The 12,891-nt window shown below is 43.7% G+C and overlaps 1 protein-coding gene across 1 annotated transcript in view; it reads left to right on the plus strand.

The window, feature by feature from the left end:
• The window catches only part of elp4 (elongator acetyltransferase complex subunit 4), a 49,023-nt gene that overhangs the window by 7,288 nt on the left and 28,844 nt on the right, over positions 1 to 12,891 (plus strand). The window contains exons 4-8 of the mRNA XM_026378922.1: positions 819 to 953; positions 2,465 to 2,601; positions 5,293 to 5,377; positions 7,699 to 7,887; positions 11,430 to 11,538. Coding sequence (XP_026234707.1) covers positions 819 to 953; positions 2,465 to 2,601; positions 5,293 to 5,377; positions 7,699 to 7,887; positions 11,430 to 11,538 — 655 coding nt within the window. The remainder of the gene's footprint in view (positions 1 to 818; positions 954 to 2,464; positions 2,602 to 5,292; positions 5,378 to 7,698; positions 7,888 to 11,429; positions 11,539 to 12,891) is intronic.

Here is a 12,891-nt window from a genome sequence, read left to right on the forward strand (position 1 = left end):
CTAAGATGTATCGGGGTCAGCGGGGGTATCTGAGGTCGAGAGTGGCATGGTTGTGGCATTGTTGAAATGTTTCCCTATGCATCTCTATGTGAAGAGGGCCGTAGCCCCAGAAGCTGACTGCCATACAGGAGGAGGGCCTCTCACACACTGATTGATAGTGGGAGGGGTCACAGCCTCACCCTCTCTTTACATATCAAAGGCTTATTAAGAGAAGGGAACTCCCAATGGGGATATATCACATAATTTAGTGTTTTCACAGCTACATTCACAGTATGCTAATCCCTAGATTCTAAGGTTGTACTTTATGCATTAGAACATCCACACAAGAAGCCGTATTCGAAGATATCAGGTTAAAACAGGAGACTGGAGAAACACATTTACACGAACTTCTGTAACTTTGTTACTTGGTCATGTTTCAACTAATCACTCAGAATTCCCCCACACCCCTACTAGGTTTCTTGTATATGTTTGATTTCATTGAAATTTGTGGAAACTGTGTGGACTGATTCCACAGTGAAAGAACAGTTTTCCTTATTCCTTATAGGTCTTGTGGGTCTCAAATGTTCTGTAGTCAACTGTTTCTGCTGTTTTAGAAACTTAATTTCAACTTTTACACAGGCTTTTGCATCATTTTATTTATTCATCTCACTGAACCACATTAGTAAAAGTTGATACATGATGAACTGTACCTGATTTAAATGGATGTCCAAGGTGTGGCAGGTTACATGGTGCTTTTATGCCCTGCTGAAATTACAATGCAATTTAAGTTGCAATTAATTAATTTTGATTTGTTATGCTGTCTGTATGTTTTTGTACAGGAACTCCCTTCTCCTATTTTGGATGATGTTGCCATTCACAAACCAGTGGAGCAGCCCAGGCTCTCTTGTGAACCTTCGGATAGTTTGGATGCCATGAAGATTGCCTGGCGCTATCAGAATCTTCCCAAAGTACAGGTAATCAGTTGTTGATATTATCTGGTAAATCCAGGCTTGGTGGTTCCATTCCTTGTTCCTCCCAGCCACTTGTCAGAATGTCTTTGGACAAGATACCATATCTTCTTTTCATTACAGTGTGCATTGGAATATAAGTAACATTGGGATTGTGCTTCTGAACTTTGATTAAAAGTCCAACTATGTCTATATTAATGATGGGGAAAGAAGCACATTGCCTCTCTCGTCTTAGTAGTTTGGCAGTTGTCCTCACCACTAAATCCATCAGCTTCTAAACTCCTTTGTGGAGTGAATGAGGCCTTAGCCTTTCCTTTCAGAGCTCGACCAGATTACTCACACTTAGCTGGCTATAGGTAGGCTTTTCAGTGGTCCCCAACTCACATATACACAGATACACACACGCCTGCACCCCTGCTTAGCCTGGGAAACAAGACTACTTTGCAGCCTGTGCATTGACATGTCTGCTCGCTCAACCCTGTGACCCAGACCTGCGCCTCTGTCTTCCCCCAAATCCCTGCCTTTCCCCCTGCTAGGGTTGGCAGCCCTGCACTCTTTCTTCCGCTTTGAGGAGAGGTGACCCTCCCCTTCTCCTTCTCTGCAGTCTTCCCTCCTTCGGTCTATAATCCATATCGCTATGTGGATTAACAGCACACAGTGTGTCCCTGGTGATCCTCTCCCTCTTTCTCTCTCCCTGGAAACTTCTTTATATCTGTGTCCTTTCCTCACCTCTCCCCCTTCCCCTGTAAAATCGTCTTTACAAACCTAGTAAGCTCCACTAGAGGATTTGCATCCCAAATTCACCCCCAGAGTCAACGCTTACTTTCCCCTTACACACACCTCTCCTGGAATAGCCCACTGTGTCGCTCGCCTGATGAAGACATCAGATCAAAGGTGAGGCCGTCAGGGCGGGGATAGAACGCTAAGCGGGTTGCCTCGCTCACAAAGAGAAGATGAGCCCCTGACTCCCCTGCTCTGCTGACCCACTCGTCCTGCCAGGAGAGGGACACACCAGGGGCCCTAATCCAGATTAGGAGTAGATTAAGGGCCCCTTTAACAATGGAATCCATGGTTTCACTGAGAGAGAAGAGCTAAAATTCTCTCTTTCAGCTGCAGGAAAACATCCGCCTTCCCCTGCGTTCCTGACACGTTTGCTTTCACAGCCAGAAGTGGACATTTATGTTAAGAAATGATTAAGAGCATGGTCGTAGTGGTTATTTAACTTCTCTGCTGTAGGAATGTTGAGGAATGACCCTTAAACAATGCAATTGCATTACCATAGTATTGTGAAGCACACTCATTTAACATATTAGGAAAACAAATAAGATTTTCTTTATGAACTGTTTATTCTTGCCTGAGTTCAGTACACACTATTCAATGCAATAAGATCAAAAAAAAAAAAACAGTACAAGTGTTAGTCAGGAATAATTAAAATGACATTGAAATGTTGTTTAAATAAATAAAAGTCTTTCATCTTTATAAGCTTTAACATGAGTTTGACTTTTTGACCTCCTCAGAGTGCCCTGGCATCGTCATCCCGGTTCGGGCACTATTATGATGTCTCCAAGACAATGGAGCCAGAAATTCGCCAGGCAGCCAAGTGCCACCGCTTCTACCTTCCAGAATATCCCACCCAGTCATCACCCACACACAGGTAAAACGACAAGACATCATCTACAGAACACATGGAAGCCAATGCGACACCATCCGCAGAACACAGGCACACTAACACGACATCATCCACATAACACCGCTACACAAATAAGACATCATCCACCGAGCACAGCTAAGTAAACATGGCATCATTCACAGAATACAGAATTTTTTGGATTTATTTTATAGAAAGTAAATAACCTATAGGGCTATAAATGATTTATTATTATTATCAGTCTCGATAAATGGTTTTATCTATAAAATTGCCCAGTTTGGGGAGAACAAGAGCCAACAGAAAGTAATATATTCAGATGTTTAATGTAACAAACAGTCAACAAACAGAGATGTTTAATTTACTATTGTATAAAACAGAAAAATAACAAAAATACAAATCCCTACTTTTCAGAAGCTGCAACCACTTAGTGTGAGGACCTTTGCTTTAAAAATAACTTAGGACTGAGCAATTATCAGTATAGTTACTGATTCATTTTCTGTATATCAGCTTGTCATTCATTGCTTTGGCTGTAATTATTACCTTTTCTAATTATTGCTTTTTACTTTTAGCAATCCCCATATGAAAGCTTAAAGAATTCACAGTTTTCATCATATCTATTCCAAAAAAATGTATTTTAAATACTTAACCACCAGTATTAATCCCCCGTATACACATGAGAAGTCATTTAAAAATCACCCTGGTTATTTAACTACTCTGAGTAGTTTGCCATTGGCCTAAGTCATTCAGCTTCTTGGAAAGGTTGTCTATTCAAATAAGGGCCTTGTTTACTCAGCGTCTATTTGATTTCTCCTGCGTTGAGTGTACTTAGGGTTCAGAGGTCATGCAGGCTCTTTACTTAGTGAGTACTGCTGAACACACAAGGGCACACGATGGCACACTCTCACATGCTGGGTAAATACAGCAATCTGGAGCACACAGGATGTGCAGGAGGCTTTATAGAATCCCTCTTCCTTTATTTCAACAAACAGACTGTTTAACAGAACACCCAACCCGTACAGAACCATTAAATGCTGTAGATACTTAGAGTAATCTATACATTTCTTTTTTAAAAGTGTGGACGATGAATTAGTCAGCATTTACAACACCGGCTAAATATAATAATGCCTGGTAATAGGAAATGTGTATTATCTTACATTGTGTATTATAAATATTTTATCTCCATTGATGTTAGCAGCATTGCGCAACAGCCTGCTGAGTGACATGGTGGTACTGTTGAGGCTTTTGAATGGGTTATAGATCTCAAAGACATTTTGACAGCAGGGAACTACACCTGCACTGTGCCATTGTGGCCCCAGCCCCACCCCATTACTGACAGACATACATGCACATGGACATGCACACACTCAGCACATTACACACACATACACACACACACACACACACACACACACACACACACACACACACACACGTACCACACAAACTCCGAAACAGGCTACTCCCCCATGCACGTGTCCACAGCCCCATGTTGATACCCTAGCTGTTAAATTGCTCCGTTTCACTTGAAGGCATAATTGGCACAAATTGCTCTCTAGGTGATACAGATCCTGTTGTTTAAGACCAAGCATCCCCCTTCTCTCCTCCTTTCTTCTGTCCCTGAAAGAGGAATACTGTGATAAAGACGCTTCACTGTGTATGATCCTAATTAGCTGACGCACTAGCCCCTGTAGCTAAGCACCTAGACCTTTTTGGTACCTGAATGAGGGGTACTCAGTAGGGGTAGCTAAAACACAATGCCCTCCTACACAATGGCTGCCAACCAGAGGCAACCTCCTGCTCAACTGCACGTCAAACCATCTCAGCCCCCTACCTCAGAGCAGGGGCATGGGCAGAGAGGCCAAGGAGGGTAGGTGTCCCTCTTTCACCAAACCAGCTCTATCATTAGCCCCAGCGGGGTCAGGAGGCAGCATTGTTGGGCTGAATAACTGAAATAGAGTACATGGATATACTTGGCGAAAGTGTAATCAACACAAGTGTGTATTAGTGTTCTTTATGCAGGGATATGGGCGTGTGACCAATCCATACATATCAGCTTTTGTACCCTGCAGGTTGAATTGACAACTGACATAGCAGCCCACTGTGATTCACTTCAGAGTGGTCATTACAATGGTGGGGCGTTCTTAAGTGGAGAGTCCTGTGTAAAAAGATGGGGTTAACATTCCTATTGGTTCAGCAGTGATCCTTTCCTCGACTGCTGCTCCAATGGTACTGTATGCCCTTTGTCAGTGGTGCACATCTTACCCCTGATTAAACACCAAAATGCTGTTCCATGTTAATTTTAGATATCAGCCCATTAACCCCCCCTCTTCTCACTTATCTTTGCTGTGTGTACTGTATGTTTGTGCATATGTGCTACTCATCTGTCTGTCTGTCTCGGCACAATCAGATCCTCGGGGAGCTGACAGAGAACCAGTCATGTTGTAATTTAATCAACCAAATAAATTAATTGGATCTCTTGATATGGATCATCTGTCTGCTTCAGTGACTCCAGAAAAGCACAGTCAGGAAGAACATGCTGCAATCATAGAGAGTTAAGCTACTGTGGTGATAGGCTTGTCCCTCTTTAATCAAAATGGTTTCAATTACAGTTTATGTACATGTCCTAAATAACCATTTCTCTTTCTGGTTGTCTCCTCCACTGTGTCCACTCTGTCCTCCATCCTGTGCTCTCCTCAGTCCTGTGCTTGAGTCCTACTCTGCACTGTTGAAGTCACTTCAAGAGATCATACACAGAGAGGGCTTTGATGTTGGAGCCCCCATGGTAAGAACCAGAACTGTTACTGTTTTCTCTCAGACTGAAATCTTAGAGTTTTGCCATTTATTTTCTGCCACTACTGTCTTTTTGAAATGCATCTCAAGGTGTTGTCAACCATGTTAAAATAGAGTGTTGCATACATTTTGTTTGTAGTTCTAAACATTAATTATAAGTTCAGGTTAATGACACAGATAAATCTCCATCTGTGATCTGTCAAATGTCTGCTTGTATCCACAATAATTACTGTGAGTTCACTCATATTATAACGCATTGAAATTATAAAGTGCCAATATTATAAAAAGATACTGGGTCTGCATCTGTGACTTCAAGCTCTACTAGCACATTCCAGCGACTACTTGTCTCAAGTATGTTTATGTCTCTTTCACCTGCTCAACTTAGCCTCACCTGTGTGTGTCCCAGCTGTGTCTGTCTTACCTTTGACATACATCTTTTTAATAATCATTGGTCCTCTACAGAATGCCAAAAACATCCATGGCCCCGTCTGTCTCTCTTAGCTTTGCTGTTTATGTTTTGCACAGGCCCAAGTGTACTTCTGTGAACACAACATGATGTCCCTTTGTATACTGTGTGTGTGTGAGCGTACATGCCTTCTTCACCTACATTTGGTGACCCCTCTGCTCGTCACCTGGAGCCACCTCTCTTCCTGTCACTCACACATAGGATTTACCTCCAGTACCCCCTACCCTCCCTCCCCGAGTGCTGTCACTCACATGCCAGATTAACTGCTGACATCATTAAAGCAGTGTGGCCGCCTGACATGCTGTTGGCACAGTCCAGGAATGCAGACCGGCGCAGAGCGGCATGGGCACTGGCACAAGAATGCCCATCATGGTTTATAGTCAGTATGTGTACATTTATTTGTTAATTTGCAGTCATGGATTGTTAAAAAGAGAGAGCGGCCGAATTCATGTAAGATGTGTTATGCATATTAGAGATTTGCATATTTTTGTCTTATGAGTGGGAGAGGGGTGACAGCAGGACTGTGAGTCCTCCACACAGACTGGCTAGTGATTAGGTCCTGGTCCCAGACTGGCTGTAGTCTATATGGCTGGCCTGAGGTCCTTGGCTGGACTCTACTGGCAGTGTTCCCTGATTTTTCTATAGGCTAAACTATATGAGTTAAGTTTGGCTTGTGCTCATGATGTTGCCACAGCAACAGCCGTGGTACCCCCCACCCCCAACACACACACTGGGCTGTACACTTAGAAATAGATTTCTAATTATGTTCCCTTAAGACCTGTGTAGGCAAAACATGCTAAACAAAGAAATAATAATGACAAAGACACACACACAGCAGTAGTAATTAAGTATAGTTAGATGTAGAGATGCAGCAGTGATGCTGAACAGTATAGAGGTGTATGACTGTCCAATGTGAGAGTACTCCTTTGGGAAACTATGAACCAACTTTGAAAAGCTCACAGAAACAATGAGGTTTATTTTTCTTAGATGCATGTGATTCTGATCCAGATTCAAACGAAGCTTAGGTCATACTGTTTGGAGAGGAAGTGTTTCAGAGTGGGGCAGAGGAGATTTTGAAAGGGTGGAGATAATAGAGGGGGGGTGGATAAAGGAGAGGAGATGTTGTGGGGCGGAAAAGGAAAAGTGAGCATATTTTAGACCAGAGCTTTGTTAATCACTCTTGGCTCTCACCTCAGTAATCAGGAGCCATCCCAAAGAAACTCCAAATAAAAGGCAATTGAACTGAAGGTTAAAAACCTCTCACCGTTAGGACAGGCTCCTCCATTCTCTCAGTTTGAGTGATATATAGCCCACTACTGTTTGGCAACTTTTTTCTCTGTCTTCATGAGCGTGGGTTACCGTTGATTTCTTGTGGTGGGGTGGGAGGTTTCAAGGGAAGGCACTCCACCCTTACCCAGGCCCCCTTGGCTGCAGAGCATCGCTGTGGTGCCAAGAATGTGCTGGGGTTTCTGGGTGGCAGCCATATTGGAAGCCTGTCTGACAGGTCCATTGTGCGTGTGTCAGATGGCCTCTGTGATTGGGCAGTTGTGTCCAGTCACGTTTGGGCACTGTGTTCCGATCGTCTGTGCTGGTGAGCAGACTGTCCAGTCGCTCTCTCCCACAGTTTGGGAATACTACCCAAGAGAGCAGCACCTTTCTGAAATAATTTAAAAGCAATTATCTGTTAATCCCCAGAAGCACACTGTGACGTTGAGTTAAATCAAATTGTACCACTGCATTAGGATGCACTTTCTGTGTGCCTCCGTAGAACAGTAAATACATTATCCACAGAACTTTGCATCGTGTAGTATTCCTGACGCTCTGTTGTTTTTTGTTCTTTCTTATAGTCAAAATCACGTAACATCTTGCGCATTGGGCTTCACTCTCTTGGATCAGCCCTTTGGGGGGATGACCTGACTTGCCACGATAACCCTACACACCGCCACGCCCTCACTACCTTTCTCTATGGACTGCGTGCTTTAATGAGGTCGTCACTGGCAGTTGCAGTAGTTACTGTATCTTCACATCTCATACAGGTAAGACAGTATTTGACACGAGAATGACTTAAAACAGTTGTGTAAGCATGCAATCAGAGAACATTAGCAGCTACTTGGTAACTTGAGTAGTGGTGTAGAGTTGAGTTTAGTTTGAGGAGATTATGAGGTGTGTGATGTAGTACTGCAAAACTACAATGATATGCAATAGTTAGAAGTCACAGCTGAACTTCTGCCCTCTTTTCATCTTCACCCCTTCTTCTTTAATCTTTTGGTGCCATGTATATTTGCTTTGTCTCATTAATTAATACACTAGGTTTTCAAGTCTTTTATAGTGAGGCCTTCTCCGAACTCTGTGCTTTAGTGTCAACACGGTATGAGTCAGGCCTGTGAAGTGCCTCTTCCTCCATGCATCATTCACCCAACAGACCCAGTTGAGTGCACACTCCATTCAAAGGCCTACAAATCTGTGTTTGTTTGTTTGGGCTTTAATTACTTGAAGCTGTACACAATGAATCAGTGTATTTGTGTATGCATTTTATTGTCTTACAAATATCCCTTCATGTAGATGTGTGTCTCTGTGAGAGTGTGTGTGTCTTGGAGGGGGTACGGGGGGCTGTGAGTTTGTGTGCTTGCGTCTGTGTCCAGTCTGGCCTCTCAGTGTGAAGGTGGAGTCATCTGCTGAGGCATATGGCAAACCACAGCCCTCCCCCAGATACTCGACCATAGAGGCACACTCACCAGAAAAGCCATCTCAGACTTTCTACCAAAATGTTTTTGTCTCAGTCACACTTCAAACACCCTACTTTCCGATAGCCCTCATTCTAAAGCGCATGGAAGCAGCATTATTCATGCTTTTTCTTTTTTTTTCTTTTTTTTCACAAAGATATAACTTGATGCTTAACTTTCAGAACAGCTGTGTTGTCACAACACACTCTGGCTCCAGGCCTATATGCTCAGTGCACAGTGGCTTTGGCCTAGTCAAAAAAAGGTAAAGTGGCTAACTAGCAGATGTCAGCTGTGGTGGGAGCTGTCCCCCTGTCCCTCTCTGGCCTAGCCTCCAAACCCTTAATCTGTCCCCACCCCCTTCTCCACCCTGGGGAGAGAAGTGAATGAGTGGGGGAAGAAGAGGATAGGGGGAAATTTTGGACTGAATCAGGTGTTGGGTGACTTAGCCAACATGGAGGTAATAAGGGACTCTTAAGATGAGCATCTATGGAATAATATTATGATTAGTTTAACATTGCAAATCTCATTTGGTGTTATTGACATAAGAAAATGTTCAAATTGATCAATTGAGCTTGCCAACGTATAAAAACTGCACATGAAATGTGTTTGCTATTTCAAGAATTGACATGTTAGCAGAGCTTTTCTGCCAGTATCTTTGCTTAGTTAATTAGCTTAGTTAACGGAGTGTGGCCTTTGGAAGACTGTCTAGACTAGTAGCAGTGGGCTACCTGGCCAAGAACACTCTGGACTCTCTATCCATTATTGAGCAGCTTGGGAAGCAGAGCAACTCACTGAAAGCCTCCTCACAGCAGCCCAGTGCCACAGTCCATCTGAAACATTAATTAGGCTTGTCCCAACCCAGTCCTCCTCCATCATACTATCTCCTGCTACCACACCCATCCCCAGAAGTGAACACACAAAAACACAAAATACACAAAATGCATCCATATACACCTCACCTGCTGCTCAGACTAAGTGGTGTCCTGACCTATGCAAATATTGTCACTCACAGCTTGGACTGGTCAAGCATGGTTGTTTAGCACCTCTGTGTCTTCACAGCTATTACTTTTTTCCATGCATTGCACATTTTTAAGTTGAGCTAATGGTTTCAGTGTCCTTATGGGAAAATGTTATACTTAGAATACAGTAAATTACTTGGTGACTGCTGCATTTTCCTATTTTACATATATGCATTATGTGTAGTTTTCGATTAGGTTGGATTTTTAAAATATGTTTACATGTGGAGTTCTGAATTATGACACGTAACCAAGTTTCTGGAAGCAGTGTCATTTCATTTTACAGTTACATATTTTTGAACCTGTGTCCCAGGTAAAAGTGTGATTTGCTTTGATTTCTAGCCTTGTAAGTCGGTGTATTTGTTTTGTGTCACTTATACACTCTGCTGACCCAAAACATAAGACCAACATAAAAGTCATTCCTGATTTCATCTATGTGATGTACAACATTTTGGTTAGGACTTTGCCCACATGCATACATAATGAAACACCTTCAGAAACACGTGTATGTATATGTATAACTTAAAGCCAAACAACTTTGGTCAAAATGTGGGTTTGTCAATAACTGAGTAAGACTATGCAGGTAAGATGAAGGCTGGGCCCTTCCCCTGACCCGTCAGTCAGTAGTTGTTAGTTGAGACTCAGGGTGTTCGGAGGATTTGCACTGACGTAATCTGAGCTAATTGAGCCAGCATAAATTTTCAGTCCAAAAGTGAAATGACTCTTGTTTGAGCCCCTTATCAATTATAAATAACATTTTTTTAAAAAGCATTTTCGTGATCACCTCCTTGAAGTTAAGGAGCTGTGGAGCATGCGCGCGCCTTACTGACCTGATTCTGCCCTGCTGTGACGGTACTGAACACGACTTTGGATCCTCTGACATTGAGAAATCTGACTCTTTGCCAAGAAGCGTCATCTTTGTATTGAATTAACACAGAATAGTCATTACAGCCTAGACCTGACCCTAACCCTAGCACCGAGAAAGTTTTCGATTCCAGTGGTCGTACTGTACCATTAATGTTTCGTTGTGTCCAAACTCTTACACTGGCTTTAACTGCTGCATGTGAGTGACCTAAGTTACCTCCAGTGTTGGTGGTGGTGGCTGGTGGGATATACATACTTAAAAGTAGGATAAAAACGAAAAGGAAGAAAAAAAAGTGGGGAAAAGACATGAAGGCATGAAAACTGCATTAGGCGGTGGCAGCCAGCACAGAGAGAAGGATGTGAATGATTCAAGAGGCAAAGGGATTAATAATGCAGCACTCCCTCTCTCCCCTCATCCCAATGTCCCTCTCTCTCCCTCTCCTCCACCCTCTTTACCCTTTTCTTCCACCCTTTTATGTATTTCTCCATTCTTTTTTCAATCAACTGTATTTGCCCCTGATTCGTCATCTTTGTTTTCAAGTCACTGACCTAACCAGTAGGGGGAGCTCTCCTCATCAAGCCTGTGTTGCTGTCTCTGTCCTCCCCTGCTGTGTGCAGGTTTGACACCCTGGTGAGAGTGTGCACCAACTGTGAGCCTTTGACGTAAAAATTGCTAAGTGAGTTGTTCACTGGCGTTTCCCATATCACTCCTGAGGATGCACGCCGGATGTAAGATGTGCGTCCATTTGTCTGTCCCAGCGTCACCTGTATAACCTCTGTCAGTGCTCTTTCCCATCTATACCTCATCACTCTCACCTAAGCCATGGGCAGAAATGACCTGGGCACGGGAAATGATGACCTAATTTAATTGCAACACTGATGGCCCGTCAGGAGGCTTTTAATTACCTGCTCATGTTTCCCTCTCTCTCCCTCTCTCTCTCTCTCTCTCTCTCTCTCTCTCTCTCAATCCTACAGGACAGGGCTCTTATGGGCAGCATAACCAGGCTGTGTGACAATGCCATAGCCTTGGAATCATTCAAAGGCTCGGAGAGAGAGACCAACCCACTCTACAAAGATTACCATGGTATGAACACACACTCTCGCTTATCTTTCTGTCTCTTTTCCATCAAATACACACACATATACACAGGCAGTGCATTAAGGCTGGGGCTGGGCTGTGGATGGAGGCAGGGCAGCCCCCTTGCAGGCCAGCCTGTCAGTGTGCGTTAGTGTGCTGCTGCTCAATCAGACGTGCTCCTCAGTAGACAGGCCGGGGGGGATTCAGCTGCCACGTTGTACCCCCTCTCCCTCGCACCCTCACCCTCTCCATCCTGCCTCCCCCCCTCCAGCAGAGCCTCTCTCCCTCTCGCCTCGCCCCCTCTCCATCCCGAGTCCCATACCCCTGAGGCTCTGGAGCAGAGCAGACCAACACTGGGGAATCGATATTCTCACCATCACTCTCTCTTCCTCTCTTCCTCTATCTCTCTATTCCTCGCTCAATGTCTCCATGGCCAGCGTGTTCTGATAATAAATGGAGGGCAAGGCTTTCAGTAGGGAAAGAGGACACTGGTAAAGGATGACTGGAGAGAAAGGAATGAAGCAGAGGGGAGGGCACCTTAGTTTAGTCTACACTCTCCCAGTCCTGACCACCACTTTTTCTGTACAGTTTTACCATATCCTGTTTCTCCCCCTTGCTTCTCTCATTTCTATCACACTCTCCACATATAAAGGTCAGTTTAAGCAAGTGGGGTATTTTTAGCTGTGCCTCAAAAACTCTTCCCACTCTTGCGCTTTTCCCCTCATTCCCCCACCGCCTCCACTGGTTAGACAACCCTGGTTGTGACAGATGATGAGTAAAAACATTTAATGGCAGGTTTTGGTTTCATCCAACAGCATGTTTTATTTACATAACTCATCAGAAAGAGATCACATTCCTCTACATTGTAAAGGCAGGTGGTATGTAAACCCATTCCTCATAGGAGTATTGCCGCATCACTTTTTAAAATCAAAAAAACATTTTTGTTTTGTATTTTCATTACCCGAATCTCGTGTTCAAAATTATATTTGCCCCCTGTTTAACCAGCCATAGAAATTCTGGTTGGGTTATGAAATACATTAGTGTGTATGATTGTTTTGATGTGTGTTCATGAGTGCAAACGCATCTGGTGTGCGTGTGAGAGAGTGCGTTCGGATGCGCGTGCGTGCATGTTTGCGGCAGCAGTTCAGGGCTGCTCAAAGCATGCTGGGAAGCCTGTCACTGCAAATCAGGCAAGGGGAAATCACCCAAGTGCACAGAGGAGAGAATCCACCATCCCCCACTTTCTCTGTCTGTCTCCCTTTCTCCATTACTCCCTCTCTCTTTTTCTCTCCTGCGCTCATTCCCAACACTTCACTTCTACTGTACTTTTCCAGTTTTATTAAAATGTAACTTTATAGT

Source organism: Anabas testudineus, chromosome 3 (genome assembly GCF_900324465.2).
Source record: "Anabas testudineus chromosome 3, fAnaTes1.2, whole genome shotgun sequence".
Lineage (NCBI taxonomy): Eukaryota > Metazoa > Chordata > Actinopteri > Anabantiformes > Anabantidae > Anabas > Anabas testudineus.